The 19,902-nt window shown below is 48.3% G+C and overlaps 1 protein-coding gene across 4 annotated transcripts in view; it reads left to right on the top strand.

The window, feature by feature from the left end:
• The first annotated feature begins 3,785 nt into the window (after positions 1-3,785).
• Positions 3,786-19,902, top strand: part of adamts14 (ADAM metallopeptidase with thrombospondin type 1 motif, 14) — a 30,294-nt gene continuing 14,177 nt past the window's right edge. Inside the window, exons 1-11 of one of the 4 annotated variants that reach the window (XM_086064274.1) lie at positions 4,106-4,334; positions 5,851-5,904; positions 6,004-6,380; positions 9,581-9,634; positions 9,738-9,894; positions 11,347-11,543; positions 13,876-13,959; positions 15,698-15,845; positions 19,199-19,304; positions 19,494-19,637; positions 19,732-19,864. In XM_086064274.1, the coding sequence (XP_085920400.1) occupies positions 4,256-4,334; positions 5,851-5,904; positions 6,004-6,380; positions 9,581-9,634; positions 9,738-9,894; positions 11,347-11,543; positions 13,876-13,959; positions 15,698-15,845; positions 19,199-19,304; positions 19,494-19,637; positions 19,732-19,864 (1,533 nt within the window). In that variant the 5' untranslated portion in view covers positions 4,106-4,255. Of the gene's footprint in view, positions 4,335-5,850; positions 5,905-6,003; positions 6,381-9,580; positions 9,635-9,737; positions 9,895-11,346; positions 11,544-13,875; positions 13,960-15,697; positions 15,855-19,198; positions 19,305-19,493; positions 19,638-19,731; positions 19,865-19,902 lie in introns of all 4 variants that reach the window. The other 3 variants (XM_086064273.1, XM_086064276.1, XM_086064275.1) reach the window with 3 other exon arrangements.

Genomic DNA, 19,902 nt, shown 5'->3' with positions numbered 1-19,902 from the left:
ATCTGGCCGGGCGGCCATTTTCATTTTTTGACGGCTGCTCACGCTTCGGCGCACCCTTTGAAAGTCTGATATCCCGGATCGCTTCCCGTCTCGTCTTATCTTTGGGAGTTCGGAAGTTGTCGTATTGCGTCACTCCAGGATTCTCACGAATGGAAACCACGACGGCATTTTCTCTCGCGGTTGATGAGAAACAAAAATCCTGCTTTGTTCGTCCTGAAGACGCGCGCGCCCGCAACATACGAGGACTTCATTCTTGTCAAATTACAATTTGTTTTACTTTTTAGTTTTTTCTGTAAAAAAATAAAAATATTTTACTTTATTCTCTAAAAAATGGCAACTCTTTTCACCTTTTTTTGTGGTAAATTTACAACTCTTTTTCTGGTAATAGTACAACTTTAATCTTATCAAATACTCACCGATATCAAGTACTGATATCATTTAACAGAGTGACGGCCCAAAAAAAGAAAAAGATTTCTTTCTGACGCAGATGAGGATTGGCCGATATGTCAAACAAAGTGTCTGTGGCTAGTATTAGCAGCCTCCACGTGTACCCAATACCTTAAAATCAGGTCGATATCGGCTTGATACCGATACCTGCTGAGTCAAATGATCACATTCTCCTAAAAAACTGCCTTTTTTCATCATTAAAATGACAGCTTTTAGTGTTTGCCACATTATTTATTCTCACCAAATAAATTTGTTTCATTAAAATTCAGACTTTGATTGCTACATTTTTTTCTTGAAATGGTACAAAAAAATTTTTTATTGATTTAATTACAAAAATATGACTTTAATTCCCATAAACGGATGCCTTTTTCTTAATTGTTTTCTTTTAATATCATGAATGAATGAATAACTTTATTCTTGTAATCATATATTGTGAAATGACACTCTAAAAACAGTTGTGTCAAAAATGGACCGATCCTGTACTTTGAGTCAAGAAATCGGCCTTTTAGTGTAAGACTCATAAATATTGGTCAGATCGTTTACTTGGGTCAGAAAATGGAGTCATTTTGTATAACACAAGGCAGAAAGTTGAAGCAGATCGACCCATTTTTGATCCATAATTGGGTTACTTTGGACCCAACAGTTTTTAGAGTGTACGACTTTTTTTTCGTGGAATGTTTTGACCTGCAACTTTGAAGCGACGCGAGCGTGAAAGCACGAAAAGGCCGATGGCGGCCGGCCGACTTCTTAACTCCGAGTCGAGATAAGCTTGAGGACGCGCGGGTTGCGGGCGGGGTCGGGGGGTCTCGGATGCTGCGGGGGGGGGGGTGGGGGGGGGGGCTTCCTTCCCTTTGAAAGCTTCGTTGCGATCCTCTCTGGCGCGAAACCCGACCCGGACGTCGTGAAGGATCTCGAGATTACGGCGGACAAAGAGCAGCATTGAGAGATGAGCGGCGGCCGGAGGATGTGGCAGCAAAAAAAAAAGAAGCCCGGACGGACGGGGGAGGCGATTGGCGGCCCGGCGCAATCGCCTCGCAGGCTTCACGACGCACGTCAGCATTTTTTCAAGAGATGATCGTAATCTGAAAGCCGAGATGCGAAAATTCGAGTATTACACGCCTCGCTGCACAAGTTAATGAAAAACCTTTGCCGGGTGCCGACTTGATCGGGAGATGCTGGAATATATCCGTTGAGCTGTTTCCATGTCCTATACGTGCCAACAATCTGCCATATCGCTACGGCGTTCTCTTCCCAGGAATCATCACGAAAGCCTGCCCAAAATTGACCAAAAGTCTTCCTCATCTTTTTATAAGCAGGAAGGGATGCAGTTTACGGCAGCAAAACGAGAAAACGTTGCCCTCTAAGTGACAACAATCTCCCCAATTGGTATCGCATTTTCGTATTTAAGGCAAACATCAGTGCACATTTTGCCAAAACATGAAGTCTGAAAGGAAAAATATTTTTAGAATAAACTAAATCAAAGCTCAGAGACATTGCAGCGACAGGAGTTCCCGGCAACGGTTGGCCATTTCCTATACGTGCCAACAATCTGCCATTGGTGCTCTGCCCTTTTCTGAGCAAGACTCATCATCAAAGTCTGGCCAAAATGTGCCCAAAGGTCTCGTAAATCTTTATAACAACAGAGCGGGATGCAGTTGAAGGTGGCAAAACAACTCATACCGACACGTGACAACAATCGCCCCGATATGCAAAAACAAAAAAGTGTGACAAAATGTTAAAGTGTTCAGTTGTGTTATCTTTAATTCAAACAGAAATTGGAATATTAGCTTATCGTCTTTCAATATCAGTGCTAACTAACCATTAGCATTAGCATTGCAATGGCATTTTCTGCTAGGTGTTAGCATTAAGTTCTTATGCTGACACTTTTTTTGTTTCATTTAAATAAACAAAGTGCGGTTGTCTTTTGTTTTCTGTTGAGTTTTCACGTAAACCTGACATTCAACCGCTCCTCCTTTTTTGAAGAATTTCTATTTGCAAAAACGGCTCCTTATTGTGAAGTGACTTCAATGAAGTTCAGCGCTGCGAATCCAGCGCTTCGTTTTCTTTTGCATCTTTTGATTGTTTGGGCTCACAAGAAAAAATTGTGGGTGGCAGAAAAACACGCCAACCTGATATTTTGCCCAAACTGACAGTCAACTCTGAAAAAGTGTCCAAAGTGCAGCAAATGGATGGAAAAAAAAATCCCCTGCAGATGTTTTTATTTATTGATTGATTTTATTATTATTAATTTTTTTCTTTCCTCCACTGAAGCCGTCAAGACAAGCGAGCAAAGGTCAAGGGCAGCCATAATAACAAGTTCCACAAGCCGCTGGCTCTGCCACGCTCGGCACAACATGACGAGCAGCTGCTTCGCATCTTCTCCTCCAAAAAAGAAAAAGGGAAAAAAAAAAAAGAGAAGGAGAGAGAAAAATGTGCATGTGTTCTCAGCGTGCTGTCAGATTGCAGCCGGCATTGTGGAAGACGCTCGCTTGTTGCTAATCAAGCCCAGAACCGAACTCCTCCAAATTGCTGGGCTTAATGACATCCCGGGGGGGGCTGGGGGGGGGGGGGGGGGCTGGGGGGGGGCATTCAGATGCCTGAAAGTGTCGCTAATTAAAACACGCGAGAAGTTCAGATGAGAAACTTCTTCTTTTGGAGCAAACCGCGGCGGGCGCTTGCATTTATTTGTCAAGCGCGTGCACGCGGCCCTTTTTTTTTTTCGTTGAATGCTCGCCGACATGGCGGAATGTCAGCTCATCTTCCCGCGTGGCTCTTCGCGGCTTGCATTGGATGGAAAGTAAAAAAAAAAAGAAGAAAAGAGCACAAAACGTAAAACATCCTGCGGGAGTCCTGAAATGGCGGCTTCGAACCAAAAAGTGGCTCACTTCCTGTTCAATGTCGGACCTTTTACTCCTTGAGATGTATTTACTTTATTTTGTATTTATTTCACTCGCGTGCCAAATTGAACTTCGATCGGTCAAACTGCTGTCATGGGACCCCCCCCCCCCCCCCCCCTGAACTTCCCCCCGAGTGAACCCCGGAAGTTCAAACCTTTTCACGCGCAACCTTGAAAAATGGGAGCAAGTTCAATTCCTTTAAGTGATGCTTTCAAATATGTCAATGAGTTGAAACAGAACGCATTCCATTCCGCTCTTGTGCATGATCGTGCACTTTGTTATCTTTTGCTTTTTTCTGCTGCAGGATGTGATCGTCTTACGCTTTCTCCGGGGCAGGGGGGCTGTTTTGTTTTTGTTTTTAGTGCGGTAGGGGGCCCGTGCATGTTTAAATAACGTGCTTGTCTGGAGGAGGAGGGAAGGCGGGCAGGCGCTGCTTTTTTTTTTTTCTCTCTCTCTCTTCTTTTTTTTTTTTTTTTTTTGTGAAACGCGCGCACACTTTTTTTTGGGTGCGCGTGCGTGTGTCCCGCCGCAGCAGCAGAGCAGAGCGCGCAGCCGGCGCTTGCACGACTTGCAGATGTTGCCGCAGTCGGACGGAGCGAGTTTGTTCACTTTGTGAAAAAGTTCGCCGCAGCAACTCGGACGCCGGATTGCCGCAAAAGGCGACGTCCTTCTTCTTCGTCCTTCCTTCCCCGCCGGTTGCCCCCCCCCCCCCCCCTGCCCCCCTCCCCCACGCGGATGGCCCATGGTCGGTCTGTGGCGCTCAGCACAGGCCGACAGACTGCGCGCAACTTGCGGACTCGGACCCCGGGACGAGCCGCCGCGTCCTTTTGCCGGCGATCGTTTTTTGGCGACTCGAACCGGTGGGAAAAGAAAAACAACAACACAAAAAGTGGAGCTTGAAAGCCTCCGCTATGGGGCGCGTGCACTTTCTCGTGTGTCTTTCCCTCAGTCAACTTTTGCTGGAGCTTTGTTTTGCTGCAAGGACATTTGGTGAGTGGCTTTTTTTCATTCTGTTTACATCTTTGGCCCAAGTGGAATGTTTCTGAACTCTTTGATCTTCAGGCCTTGGTATCGGGGTTTCTTACAGTCAGGAAGGTTGTGCGAAAAGAAAAAGAAAAGAAAAGAAAAGGGAAGAACAAAAGACATGAATGAAATAGAATGTTGGTGATAAAAAGTGCAGGTTGTCGTGTTTTAATCACCAAAGCGGCCTGCTAACCAAAGAACAAGCCTTGGCAGAGGTTCAGGTGCAAACGGGAAACAAATGGAACCCGATTTCCAACAAAGTGCATTTGGGATTTTTTGTTTGTTTTGGTCGCTATAATGCACGTTCCGGTTAATTCAGAACCAGCCTTGGCAGAGTTTTGCTTACTCGGCGAAATTTCCACCAAATGACATTTTGGTGGCGATCCAGCACTTTAGTTTTTGTTTCGGTTGCTACGGCAACATCGAAAGCGGTCCGCTAGCTCAAGACAAAAGCCTTAGTCGAGTTTGCAAAACGACATTACTTGACATATTTCCGCACATTTTTAATTTGGTGCTGATCTGGATAAGAATGCAGATTTGAGGCATTATTTGAAGGTTCCATCTGAAGTTAGCAAAGCTTAGTTATCTAGTTAGCGAGCGAGTTAATTCGGGATACGCAAAAAAAATTCAGCGTTTCCACATAATCACATTTCGGTGCTGACCCGGAGAAGGGCGCGCATCCGGGCCTTAAGTTTATGACGTCATGGGAAGTTAGCAGAGAGAGTTAGTGAGTTAGTTCGATCAGATCCGGACAAAAGGTGCAGAGTGCCATGTAAAGTTAGCAGCGTTAGTTAATTAGCTAGTTAGCTAGCAATACACACCAAAGAGGCATGACCAAGTTAGTCCACAAAATGAGCTTTTGGCTTTGGTGGCCTGTGAACAAACTAACAGGCCTTGGCGGAGGTCAAATTTAGCTAGGGTTAGCCGTTAGCTAGTTAGCTAGCAATACACACCAAAGAGGCATGACCAAGTTAGTCCACAAAATTACCTTTTGGCTTTGGTGGCCTGTGAACAAACTAACAGGCCTTGGCGGAGGTCAAATTTAGCTAGGGTTAGCCGTTAGCTAGTTAGCTAGCAATACACACCAAAGAGGCATGACCAAGTTAGTCCACAAAATTACCTTTTGGCTTTGGTGGCCTGTGAACAAACTAACAGGCCTTGGCGGAGGTCAAATTTAGCTAGGGTTAGCCGTTAGCTAGTTAGCTAGCAATACACACCAAAGAGACATGACCTAGTTGGTCCAAAAAATGACCTTCTGGCTTTGGTGGCCTGTTAACAAACTAACAGGCCTTGGCGGAGGTCAAATTTAGCTAGGGTTAGCCGTTAGCTAGTTAGCTAGCAATACACACCAAAGAGGCATGACCTAGTTAGTCCACAAAATGACCTTTTGGCTTTGGTGGCCTGTTAACAAACTAACAGGCCTTGGCGGAGGTCAAAAAGGAAATCATGCATTTTATTTCCACCAAATTGCATTTGGGTGCAGATCCAGCGAACGGTGCCGACACGCTGGAGCCATCTTCGGCTGCAGGGCCACGCGGTAAGTGGCCGGCAAATCAATGGACATCAACGCCGCGTTGATCGCGTGCAACATTTTTCCCGCGAGGATGTCGCTGGCGTTGACGGAATCTCCTTTCAGAAAAACTCTCCGGCAAGTTAGACGACTACGGCCTGATGGTTCCGTTCAGCACCGACTCCCGCGGCCGCTTCAAGTCTCACGTGCTCTCCGTGGACGAGGACGGAAGCAGCGGCGGGACCCGCAGAGTGGCTCGCGGCGTCTCCGACGAGCCCGCGCCGGGCGCCGGCGTCTTGTTCTTCAACGTCACCGTCTTCGGCAAAGAGCTGCACCTGCGGCTGAGGGCCAACCGCAGGCTGGTCGGACCCGGGGCCTCCCTGGAGTGGCAGGAGGACTTCCGGGCCGAGGCCGAAGAGCGTCTGCGCGCCGACTGCGTGTTCACCGGCGGCGTGAGCGACATGCCGCACGCCGCCGTGGCCATCAGCAACTGCGACGGATTGGTAAGCACCGCGCCGCTTCCCTGGGAGCGGCCTTGGGGGAGGTCACTTTGCTCCGATTATGCAAGACGACAGCATCCATTTCCACTCGATTCCGACAAGAGCCGCCTCCGAGGGCGTTCGTTCGCCGGCAAATATGAAATGAGCAAAATCCAAACGAAGGTGCAGATGCCGGACTTCGGAATTAGCCTGCTCGCTAAAGAGCAGGCCTTGGCGGAGGTCATTCATTGGAAACAAACGAGGTCCGTGCGCTCGCTCTCGTGATTTTCGAGCGTGTTGACGCTAACTCGGTCACCAGATGCAAAACTGATGTTGATGAAGTACAACGCTAAGTAGCGCTCATGCTAATTAGCTCCCGAGTCAAGATGTTGAATGACGCCGCGGTGCTAATTAGCTCCCGCGCGAGATCCAGATGCCGTTTTGTACCCTAATTGGCGACGCTCTACTCGATGGGTCACGCGGCTTCACTTGAATGTTTTCAATTATTCATTCATTCATTCAAATATTCACATTTCAATGAAATTGACATTTTATTTTGTAAGACTTCATTTACTGCCCAAAACTTTATTTGTCGTATAATACGAGGCAGCGCGGTGGCGAAAAAGTGGTTAGCATGTGTGGCTCGCAGTTGCGAAGGTCGGGTTCAAATCTATGAAGTCATCGCAAAAGCTTCAGTTGGCTTGAAAGTGTCGCCGCGGCGTGACCGAATGGCCGACATGTTGACGTCCTTGTTGAGCATCAAACTGATTCGTTTTTTTTTCTTCCTTTTTCTTGTGAGAGTTGCGCAAAAAAGTTCATGAAACGTTCAACACTTGAAGAGATTCATTTGAAAGTCAAATACATTTTCCCTTTTTTTTTTCTTCAAAAGTGCATTTATTGTCGGGAACGCCGAAGCGTAAACGGTACATGGATTTCACGCAGTGATTCTTTGACGTACCTCTAGAGGGAGCCGGCGTGGCGCTCGACGTAGCGCGCTTGAAAATGTCTTTTGACAACGTGGCACAAAAAGACAAAAACAAGTTGGCTGACTTTCATAGCGTTCGCACTGAGAAGAAGACACAAATCGCGTCGCAATGTCGCGATCTTGGCTGGAATTTGATGCGTTCAAAGCTTCTTCACGTTGCTAACAAAAATGAGCTCATGAGAACGGCCGGAGAAAAAAAAAAAAACATGACGTTTGTGTTTTTTTCAGATGACATTTTTAAAAGCCCGACGCTTGTGCCGTTTTTTTCGATTTGACGCATTTTATTTGTTGTCATCTTGTCAACCGCGCGGTTTGAAAAATGAACCAATGTGGACAACGTAAGGAGACGAATGCGCAACCATCTGATTTCAGATGCGCAGAATAAAAGTCCAGCCTCAAAAAGTGACGTGCGCAATCGGCCCCGGGTTACTTTCCATTGGAGCTCACGTTAGACAACGTACAGTATGATGAACACTTTCGGCGCCTGAGTCACACTTTGGTGCCCCCCCCCCCCCCCCCCCCCCGCCGCCCCCGCCCGTCTCATCACATCCGCAGTCACACAAAGACGGACGGACGTGTCTGTGCACGCTGGGGGTGTTGCTTGCGCGGTCGGCGGTTCAAGATCTGGCCGGGAAACGAATTGAACCTGCGTGATGAAAAGGAGGGAAGTGCGGGACGCTCCCCATCTCGAGCGCTCTCATCTTATTTTCACGGCTTCTCACACACTTTGATGAAGGAGAGACATGGTATCGTAATCGTAATTAATTGCATGACTTCACGAGTTAACTCACGATTAATCACAAATTTTACATCTGTAACGTACCCCCCACATTTTTTTCTAGGTTTTCATACTCTTGTTAACAAAAAAAAATGTTTTTTTTTAAATAGAAATAGTTGAAATGAATTTTTGACGTGTATAGCCGTCAATGGCAGCGAATGAGTTCATGGATGTGAGGACCGCCATGAAAGTCATCACGTTTTGCGTTGGGAAATTCTCGTCAGCGCACCAGCGACGTTGGCACTCACTTCTTGCCGAGGTCTCCGGCTGCCTTGAACCCCCCCCCCCCCCCACCCCAAAGCCCGGCAACCAAAGCCGACTTTCCTTCGTCGGTCTGGTTGTGTTTACACTCTGCTCCGCTCTCCAGATGTTGCCCCCCCCCGCCTCCCCCCCCCCCCCGATGAAATGCAGAGGAAGTCTTACTTGGCATTTCCTGCAAGGTGTTTTTTTTTTTCACCTCCGCTCTGCCGCGGGACGTCTTGAGATGAAAAAATGTCGTCTTTGCGGGGGGGGGGGGGGGGGGGGCCGTTGTTCTCTGGCTGAAGGTTCGACTGTCAGACGGCAGAAAAAAAAGTGCACGCTTTTCAGTCTGTCTTCGTTGCTCGGGCTGCTCAAGGTTCTTTTCTTAGCATGTTTCTGTGGACCGTGACAACGTCTGCCGGTTTTGGTGGAAATGGTTCGACAGCGGCCATTGGAACGGGAAATCCTGCTTATGCAAGATTTTCGAAACATCCCAAATTGGCTTCAGGTGCGGAGCGCAAATATGACGTCACCGTCAAGGAAAGCAGATTTTCCCAGCGCAGCCGCTCGTCGCCACCGCAGGCTCGTTTGAAGGCATCCCAATTCTTACCCGCTGACGCATTTTCTCAAGGGGGGGTGGGGGTGGCGGGGGGGGGGGGGCGTCTGACTGCTCGACCTTCGCACCTGGTCGGTGATGATTGCAGCAGCGTCATGCGACACTCCGCCGATGAGCAAGCGGAGAAAAGCTGGAAACAGGAAATGAGACGGTTTCGTCGGGGATCGAGTCCAAGATGACGAAAGGACGCGCGGGACACGAATGGACACGAATGGACACGAATGGGAAATATTGATTGCACTTCGGGTCGCCGCATTGGCAGGAAGCCGTGAGAAATTGGATGACGCTCTTTCTTACCTTAGAGAAAAGTGATTTCCGCTGGAGGCTCGCGTGCACGCCAGCATCGACTGAAACTCAAAAAGAATTTGCTTCCCCCCGCTGGTCGCTGGATCAGTGGAGGTTGGCGTTTTTCCTTCCTTCCTTTAGTCTTTCCTCGGGTCTCTTGTTGTCTCCCTAATCTGTTGGAATTGAGATGTTTTTTTCTGGGTTTGGTGAAAGATTCTGGATTTGTATTTCTGTGGGTGGAAGGTGGTGTCTGGTTGGTGCTGGATTTCACCTTTCTTTCCTTTGATCCTTCCTCTGGTCTCCAAACTTCACGACTCTAGCGGGACCCGAAGTATCCGGTTAAGGTGAAGGGTCGGGTTTATAACTGGTTTCAGGTGAATTAAAGAGCACAAGCGCACAAAAATAAATAAATAAATAAGAAAGCAATGATGATGACATGTGCCTTCTTCTTTTTCTTTTTTTTTCCGTAATCTGCAGGCGGGCCTAATCCGCACCGACAACGGCGAGTTCTTCATCGAACCTCTGGAGAAGGGCCGGCAGGACGCAGAGGCGAAGGGTCGCGTGCACGTCGTGTACCGCCGCTCGGCCGTCAAGCGGGAAACGGGCCAACGCGGCGACCGGCTCCACAACGAAGGTCGGGACTAGAAAGGGGGCGGAGAAAGACCACCGAGATGGGAAAAAAAAAAGAAAAAAGAAAAAAAGCAATCTTTTCACTGCAAACTGCTTTGACCGACATTCGCCGAAGTTGTCAGGAAGTGCAAGAAGAAGAAAGACGGATACAAAAAACACATGAAAGGTCGCATTTGGTTCTTTATGCGACGTGGGAACAATTTCAAGTATTAACAATTTGCAACCTCGCAAATCCTTGGACTCGCGCCAACGCGGTCATTATTTGTAGATTATCACTCGGAGGCGAGCGCTTCCATCGGCGTCGGCCGCTCGCATTTGCGTTGAGTGCTTCGTGACGCCGAGCCGAGAAAAAGACCGAGAAGGACCGGACGGACGGACCCGGACGGACGGACGGACGGACGGACGGAAACCTGCTGCAGTTCGTGTGTTTTTTCGAGGCTTTGCGTCACGAAGCACTCGAGGATTTCTTTTGCACTTAACAGTCACTCAACAACCGATAACAGCGAAGAGATTCTTTTGAAAAGGAAAATGCATTAGAGGAGCGCGCGACAAAGAATGTCACGCGAAGGTTCGTCGCCTGCCAACAGAAACCTGAAGGACGTCCTGAAAATTGAGAACGCCATTAATTTCGCTTCTTTCATTTGTCGCTCACAAAGCCGCCATCTTTCCTGCGTTGCTTTCAGCCTCGTCTTGGAAAATGTGCCGGGGCAACAAATTGCTGCAATCTACCACAAAGTGGGAAGAAGGAGAAGCAATTTGGATGCACTCCATTTTGGGGGGGTTCGTTTCTAGAGTTGAAAAAAATCGAAAAATCGATCATCAAACCGTGACTCGATGATCTCTTCCCAAGAAAATAGAATTTGAAAAAAAAATAAAATAAAAAATAAAATAAAAAAGAGCAATGATGATGACATTTCCGAATGAACAATACTGAGCTCTTAAAAAAATAAAAAAAAATAAAAAATAAAAAATAAAAAAATAAAAAAAAGAATTTGAACGGCCACATTTTTCAGTTTCCTTGAAACGTGATTTTCTTGAATTGAAAAGACTTTTCTTACAATTACGAAATTACATTTCAAAAAGTAATAAAAGTTATTACATTTTAAGACCAAATATTTTCATCTCATCTTTGCTGATGTCAACGTTTGTGTAACGCGTAACGTGTTTATAACGTGTTACTTTCATGAATGAACTAAATCATTTCAACAAAAACTTTTACTTTGGAATTGATATTTCAGTAGAATTGATTGATGCATTGATGAATCAATATCGGATTGAATTGAAGAAAATCGAATCGAAAAAAAAAAATCCAAATCAAACTGAACTCTTGTGAATCAAAGCGGAATCGAAATTCGAACGGATACGCAATTGATTTCTGATCAACTTTCAATGCGATTGCAGAAAAAAACGATTGACTTGCTGACTGGGTTTATTTCCTTTGTGCCCGCCGCCGCAGTGTCCAACTTCGGGATGGCGTCCCTGCCGGCGGCGGTGAATTTGCTGCAGCGCAAAGCGTCGCGGCCGGAACGCCGGCGGCGCCACGCCAAGAAGGACGACTACAACATGGAGGTGCTGCTCGCCGTGGACGACTCGGTGGTTCGATTCCACGGCAAAGAGCACGTCCAGAACTACGTGCTGACCCTCATGAACATCGTAAGTCGGCGCCGTCGAGTATCGCTTTTGCCAACGCGCCTCCGCTGTGTTTTTTTTTTTCTTTCCATTTTGTTTACGGATTAGACGAGAGGTTAAGAAGAAAAAAAGTCTTCAGTTCATTCATTGCGGACTCCAGCAGCTCCTTCCACCGTAATCTCCTCACGTGTCCCAAATCCCTCAAGTCAGATTTTCGCAGGGCGCTGGTTTCACTCGGTAACAGTTACCAGCCCGAACCCTCACGGTGGTCTGATAAGCTGCAGCGGCCCAATTAAAGAGTCGACGGGGGGGGGGGCGCTGAGAGGGGGGGGGGTGTTAGTCTTGTACTTCCATCGTTGAAAGCTGCAACGCTTCAGAGGACTGACAAGAAATGATGTCTTCATATTTCCACCGTCTTGACTTTGCCTCGTTAAGGATGAAGATGAAGATGAAGATGAAGATGAAGATGAAGAGGAGTACATACACTTGTCAGGATGAGGACTGATTCAACGCCTGCGCTTAATTCATCCACTATCAGCCAAATTTTGCCACTCATTTTATTGCTGATTTGAACTTGATTACTCCCCAAAACGTTTTAATACGTTTTATTTTAATATTACCGTGTTGCCAAAGACGTATTTATACGTTTTTTTTTCATGCTAGAGCAGCGGTTCTTAACCTGGGTTCGATCGAACCATAGGGGTTCGGTGAGTCGGTCTCAGGGGTTCGGTGGAGACTCCGCCGCAGAGGTCCACCCCTCAGTCTAGTCTTATTTTTTTTTTACTAAAGAAGGGTTCGGTGAATGAGCATATGGAACTGGTGGGGGTTCGGTGCCTCCAACAAGGTTAAGAACCGCCGTGCTAGAGCATACAGAAGACTCTGATGAAGCCTCCGAATAGATTGCTTAAAGCAATGGTAGTTATGACAAAAACGGCCAGCAGGTGGCAGCAAAGTATAAGAGATCAACTGGGGCCATGTTGAAAAAAAGGAATATCCTCCCCCCCACCCCTGCCTGCTCCTCCCGGGCGGCCATTGTACCACCCGGAGGAACTCTCCCCCCCCCCCCCGAGGGATTGATGACGCAACATCCTGTCTTTGCGAGGCCAAGGTGGCCGGCGAGGAGCCTGAGCGAAACAATGGCCGCGTTGTTGCAGCGGCGGGCCGAGCGCGATGTGATGTCGCCAACGCGAGCCAGGGACGCGCACGCCCTCGCTCGCGCCTGCAGCCCGCAGCTGCTTCTCTCATTTGGAGGCGGATTCCTGCCCCGAGTCCGTCGGCGCGTGCGCGCGTTCCTCCTGGCTTTGCAATTATGCGGCTGCACGTGGCCCCCGAGGACAGACCCGGAACTTGCACCTGGAGGGGGGGGGGGGGGGGGAGGAATCATCTGCAACTTCAGCATTTTGCTCGTCTACTGGTTGCGTCCCCCTTTAAGAGTTAAAGACCGGAGGACTGTTGGGTCCAAAATGGGGTCGTTTTGTATGAAACAAGCCATAAAATTGGGTCAAAGTGACCCAAAATGTGGATCATCACAAACGCTTTATTGAAAAGTTTTTATTTTATTGAACGTGAAGTGCAGAATTTTGGATGGAAGAAAAAGTCCGAGAAGCCGAAGTCGGCGAAGGAACGCTTGAGACGAGACAAAAGCGCCTTTCGCCAGGAACGCAACAATCGTTTCTCCTTTTTTCGATTTCAGCCAAATTGACCCTCAGCGGCAGCTTCGTTCTTTTCGAAGCAAGCGGAAACATTTTGGAAAAAGCGCAAACGTTGACATTTGCGAACGTTTCTTTTGTCAAACGTTTGCGATGACGGCCGACGTTTGCGATGACGGCGCCGGGAGCGTTTCAAAGGGAAAAGACAGACTTTTTTTCTTTTGGACCAGGATTTGGATCCAAAACCTCCACCGGTCTTCATTCCTATTCCGACTCAGGTGAACGAACGTGACCTTGCCCCGACCCGAGTCACGCGGAGCCAGCGACCTTTTGTCCAACATAAGACAAGGTCAAGGTCACAACGGGTCGGAACGGCGGCGCCGCGTATTGCGCATGCCACAGCGTCATCGAGTGTGCAGCAGCTGACACGTTTCTAGGTCAGCTGGGCCGCGACCCCCCCTCGCCCCCCCCCCTCGCCCCCCCCCCCCCCCCCCGCCCGCGCATAACATCGCTTGCCGCTCTGGCGCCTTGCCAGCAGATCAGCAAGCTTTCAATTTCATTTTCAAAAATGGCTGAAGGCGAACCTTCATTTGTAACGAATGTCGTTTCGTGACCGCCGTCCCCAATTGACGGAATTACGGCTCGGACGAATCGACTTTGTTTGGATCAATAAACTGAAATCCTTCAAACCCGTTTCTACTTTGCAGGTTGATGAAATCTACCACGACGAGTCTTTGGGAAGCAACATCAACATCGTCCTGGTGCGCATGATCATGGTCGGCTACCGACAGGTGAGGCAGCAAAAAAATGGACGTGAGCGTTCAGTCCACCTCACCGAATGGCTAATAGGAAAGTAGTAGTAGCGGCGACAAATTATTTAAAGTTTAAAGTTTCAAATGATTCTATTATAAGCTTTAAATGATTCATATTTTTTGGTTTTATTTCACACGCGTCCCGATCACTTGCCAATATCTCCAACGTTGAATTTTCATGGCCGCCGATGATGTTGCAAAAAACCTCCTCGAGTGTTTTTCCTGCTGTCGTCATCATGCTAACTTTAGCATGACAGCAGCTGCGGGCGCTAACCTTGCGCTCGGCAACGACGATAATTGAGTTGGGCTCGGGATCCGCTGCGCGACATGTTGCCGATTTTTCATTGCCGCGTGTTCGAGCAACATTTTGTTTGGTCGAACCCGGATGCTAATTTGCATCAAACCAAATAATTTATTTTGGTTCGCAACGAACCAAGGTTTGAATCATGGTTTCGTTTTGGATTCATCGTTGAATTGGAAAAACACCTTTTTCATTCGCATCCGTTTATGCAAAAGCCTGTCGATCCCTTTCAGGTTGACGGAGCAGAAAATACACATCATTCATATGCACGTATATTAGTGTCCTCGTTGGCGCGCAAAAATGTGGCGAGCGAGCGCGAAGAGAGTCGAGCTCCAGAAGTCAAAACGCTCGCGGGGACGCTTCCTGCCGCTCGTTGTCAAAGCAGAACGCCGTTTGTTTGCCAAAATTGCCATGAGCTCCAACCTGTCTCCGCCCCCCCCCCCCTTTCCCCCGCTTAGCCCCGCCCCCCTCCGCCCACTCACCATTCACTCCCAGCTGCCTTTCCTTGACTTTTTTTTCCGAGCTGTTTTCTTTTTTTGTTGTTGCGGATCCCAAACAGTTTGCGAGGCTCGTCCGGGATTTCAAAGGCAAAAGTGACGTCTGCTTTTTTGTGGAAATATTCCCGCGTGCCAATTTCTATTCGTCAAGTTTTCTGCTCTTTTCTACCACGCACGCACATTTCGCCTCAAAGCTGAAACAAGTGCAGAAATATTTGTGGCGTTCATTACTTTTACTCAAATTGATTTGGAATTATTTAACAGTAATTAAATGACATGTCATTAAATAAACGGTGCGGTAATTGATTTATTGCAATTAATCAAATCACACAAAAAGCAGCAGTGTTGACATCCGCACCGAATTACTGCAGCTCTCGATTTTGAAACAAAATCAACTATTTTCACTCGTTGTCGTCTGAAAAGATCTGAAGGCGACTTGAGGCTCCTGAAACTTGAGGAGGCGGAGACGGCGTAAAAACGCGTTTCAGACCCTTCAAGACCCGCTTCTCAAATTGCCAACACTTTTAACTGCTTTAGCGGCCGTCGCTGTCAAATATTTTGAAAAGTGATTCTTCTCTCCCGTTGATGAATGGAACTTTTTTTTTTTTTACTGGAAAATCGTTTATGAAGTGATTATTGTTGTTTATTTGTTATTTTTTTAATGACTAAACAAAACCAACCAAACAGCAATTGCGCAATATCACTCCAGAGCGAGTCATGTTGTACACTGCCACCTACTGGAGTGGAATGCAACTACACGTTATTTTTTTATTTTCTCCTGGCATTGCATCGCGTCCCTTCCTTGACATGTCTCGGCATTCGTGAAATAAGTGGTGGGTTCGAGAAATGAATGAAAATGGAGCTTGTTTTGTTGTCATGACTGCTTTTCGTTTGGTTTGGTCGTCTGTCGCGGGCGCAGTCGATCAACCTGATCGAGCGCGGCAACCCGTCGCGCAGCCTGGAGCAGGTTTGCCGCTGGGCCAACACGCAGCAGCGCGCCGACCCCGACCACGCCGACTACCACGACCACGCCATCTTCCTCACCAGGCAAGATTTTGGCCCCGCAGGTATGCAAGGTACTGTATTCTCCTCTCGATCGAGGCCCGTGCGGACCGACTGCCGAATTCTGCTTGCCTTCACAAGGGGCCGGCATCAAGCGGAGGTTCCGCGGGGGGTGGGGGGGACGGAGGCTGACCTTTGCCCTCCTGCCGCCCGCTTCGCAATTGACCTTTCGCTAACAAGCTAATGTAGCAAGATGGAAAACGGAACACTTTTGAGCTCAAAATATAGAACGCACTTTTTATCTGAGATTTTTTTTTCTAAAAGACATGATCACTTTTTTACAAAACTACTTTTAATGGTGATTTTTTTTTTTCATAATTATAAACGTTTAAAAAAAAAGAAGTTTTTTATCTAGAAAAATCCACATCTTTTTATCTAAACAAATCTTTGCGTCACACGTGCGGCATCCGACTGTTGAACGAGAAAATATCAAACCTTTAATTGTCAAACGACAAAAAAGTAAAGAAGCTTTTTTGTGAATTTATACTCGGCGCGGCATTTAGCGATCGGTCAACTGAGTGAGCGGCTCTCCGGAACCCCGGACCGGACGTTTGACGCCCGCCCCCTCCAACAGTGAAAAAAAGTGGATCGTCCGACGTTTTTGGCATGAAGCGAAAAATCAGAAATTGTTTGTCCGAGCAAAAGTGAGCCTTCACATGCATGCAGTCGTCCGTTCGGGATCACACGCGTTCCCAAGCGTTCCCAAGCGTTCCCAAGCGTGCCCAGCGGCAACAAAACGTCCTCTGTGCTCGAGTTGCACGTCTGGCGGCTGAACTTGTTGTGATCTTTTCAAGCGCACGTGTCATGTTTAGAAGGCCGGCTCGCGTTTTACCTGCCGGCCGGCCGTTGCCGCGGCGACGGCCGTGTTGCGATCACAACAATTGGGGTCGCCGGGCAACTATTTTGGGGGAAGGTCAGCGCCGGCCGCGGGGGTCCGGCCCGCGCTGAATAGACATTGCACCGGCTTGTCAAAGTTTGACTTTTCGGCAGGCGCTTCGGAGCCGAAATCAACACGACGTTCCCAGGAAAGTTGGGAGAGGGTTGGCGCCCGCTCCCTGGTTGGCGCCCGCTCGCTCCCTGGTTGGCGCCCGCTCGCTCCCTGCTCGTTCTTCTAAAACATTTGCCCGAGCACGCGTCCCCGATGACTTGCGTCATTAACCGTTTAGTGAGCCGGAAGATTAAACCAAGCATAACTGCATCGCATTCAACTCATTTCTTAGTTAACTTGTTAGTTAGCTAGACTTAACTCAAACTTTTTCATTAAGCACATTTAGATAGCTTGTTAGTTCTGTCGTTTGTTGGCAATTTTTTTTTAACTATTAATGAAAAGGTTAGTTAGTTAGTAATCAAATCTAGTTAGCTTGTTTGTTATCACTGAGCAAGTTAGCAAGCTGTTTAGCGATGAAACCGTAATGAAGCTTGCCAGACCGTTTAACCAAATTTAGTTAGCGGCACTTTGAAAATATTTTGAAGATTGGCTGACTTTGAACATTTCTGAGAACCAGCCAGGGAGGGGCCAAATGTGGTCAGGGAGGGGGCCCCATAGCGCCCCTATGTCGGATATGACAGGCGAGAGCCCCCCCTGCAGAAATATTTTCAAAGTGCCACCTCTGGAGGTTCAGCCGCGCCCCCCCGGCCCCCCAAAGGTGGGGTGAGAGGAGGCCTCCCCCCGTTTTCCCTTTCGTCTCTCAGTAATGATCTTCCGCAGGTTCCCCTACGGAAGCCGCTTCTCACAAATATTCAAAGTCAGCCAATCTTCAGAGTGCCACCTCCGGAGCCTCTGCAGGGGGGGGGGGGAGACGGGGGGGGGGGGGGGGCTCTCTCGCCTGTCATATCTCACATAGGGGCGCTATGGGGCGGCCTCCCTGACCACATTTGGCCCCTCCCCGGCCGGTTCTCAGAAATGTTCAAAGTCAGCCAATGTACAGATTATTTTCAAAGATGAAGTCCTGCCCTTTGTACACGCCGCCCGTCGCGACGACCGATTGGACGGCTTAGTGAGGTCCTCGCCGGCGGCGTGCCGAGAAGACGATCAAACTTGACTATCCAGAGGAAGTAAAAGTCAGCTAAGGTTCTTTTTAGTTAGCTTGTTTATTGGTTGCGCGGGTAGTTAGCAATTTGTTTAGCATCTTAAACTATTAATTAAAACAGTTAGTTAGTTAGTTAGTTAGTTAGTAATCAAATCTAGTTAGCTTGTTTGTTATCACTGAGCAAGTTAGCAAGCTGTTTAGCGATGAAACCGTAATGAAGCTTGCCAGACCGTTTAGTCCAATTTAGTTAGCTATGCATCTTTTTAGTTAGCTTGTTTATTGGTTGCGCGTGTAGTTAGCCACCCTCAATTTGTTTAGCAAATAAAGCTGCATAGTGTGAAAACATTGAATCAAACCTACTTGCAAGTTACTTAGCATATACAATTCGGAAGTTCGACACGTGGTAAAACAGCAGATGATAATAATAATAATAATAAAGCTCAGCCAGCCAGAGGATAAAACGGTCTCATTTATAGTTAGCTCATTTTAGCCGTAGCGTTAATGTTTAACCATTTAGTCAAATTTATTTAGTTTGTTAATGTGTTTGTTCATCATTTATTTGGCTCGTCTTCAAATGTCTTTTTTATTTATTTTTTATTTATGTGGCTCGTTAGTTAGTTTGGTGGTTGTTCCCTCCTTATTTGGTATTCATTCATCTTGTAGGATATGAAGCTAAAAAAACAACAACAACAACAGCGTCACTGGTTGTGTTGTTTATTTAAAAAAAAGAAAAGTGACGTATTTTGACTGCTGCTGCTGCTGCGTCGTTCTCATAATGTGGCTTTTCTGTGCAAAGGCAGAACGTCTTCATCCTCCCGAAGTCTTTTCATCCGTCTGCCGGATAAAAGAAATTGCATTGTTGTCCCGCCCAACGCTGGATCCCTTCGACAGCGAAGCAACACGGCGCCGGCGTTGGTTGGCGCTCGGCCTTCGGGCCTTTTCTGTCCGCTTGGCTTTTTTGTTTCTGCTTTTTTTCGCTGCATGCCAAAAACATCTCCGAAGCGGCATCGCTGCACGCCTCTTGATCGAGTTGATTGATGTGCCGGCGCTTTTTTGACTCTGCCAGCTGTTCATTTGTTTGTCCGCGAACGTCGCCTCGAGGCGAAGATCAAGTCCAGAACTGAACAGGCTTGCCGCGTCGCTGCAGCGTGAACATCGGCTGCACATGAGCAAACGCTTTTCAATATGACGTGCGTACGCAGGATTTGAAAAAAAAAGCGAAAGGGACACGATGCGTTTCCGTGGTTACCTGCGGTCCCAACGCCAATCAGGGTGCCGAGTGTCATCGCTGAGGTCATGAGTCGTTGTGGGCGCTTGCCGTTGTCCAGGTTACGCTCCGGTGACGGGAATGTGCCACCCGCTGAGGAGCTGCACCCTCAACCACGAGGACGGATTCTCCTCCGCCTTCGTGGTCGCCCACGAGACCGGACACGTGTGAGTGCATGCGTCGCCCGCCACAAAATGGCCGCCGGCCATTCGACGCCTTACTGATTTCCCAGACCAGTACATCGGATTCATTCCGAGTCCCTCGCGGTCTTGCTGACGCGCTCCCTTAGAGCGCCTCGTTGTCGACCTGGCGTAAGAAGAAGCTTGATGGCTTTTTTGCCTTGTGTGGTCGGGCAGGCTCGGAATGGAGCACGACGGGCAGGGCAACCGCTGCGCCGACGAGACGGGCATGGGCAGCATCATGGCCCCGCTGGTGCAGGCCGCCTTCCACCGCTACCACTGGTCGCGCTGCAGCAAGCAGGAGCTGGCTCGCTACATCCAGTGCGTGCCCCCCCGCCGCCGCCGCCGCCGCCGCCCACGTCGCCCCCCCCCCGCCCGCTCCTTTTTTTCACGCGCGCTGCGTTTCGCCCCTCAGCTCCTACGACTGCTTGCTGGACGATCCCTTCGAGCACAAGTGGCCCAAACTTCCCGAGCTGCCCGGCATCAATTATTCCATGGACGAGCAGTGCCGCTTTGACTTTGGCGTGGGTTACAAGATGTGCACGGCCGTAAGGACGACAAAGTCAAACAAAAAAACCCCGAAACG

The sequence above is a fragment of the Leptonotus elevatus genome, chromosome 20, assembly GCF_054856555.1.
Source record: "Leptonotus elevatus isolate MCC_2025b chromosome 20, RoL_Lele_1.0, whole genome shotgun sequence".
In the NCBI taxonomy this organism is placed as follows: Eukaryota; Metazoa; Chordata; class Actinopteri; order Syngnathiformes; family Syngnathidae; genus Leptonotus; species Leptonotus elevatus.
Note: the sequence above shows the minus strand (reverse complement) of the source record. Positions and strands in the feature narration are given on the sequence as shown.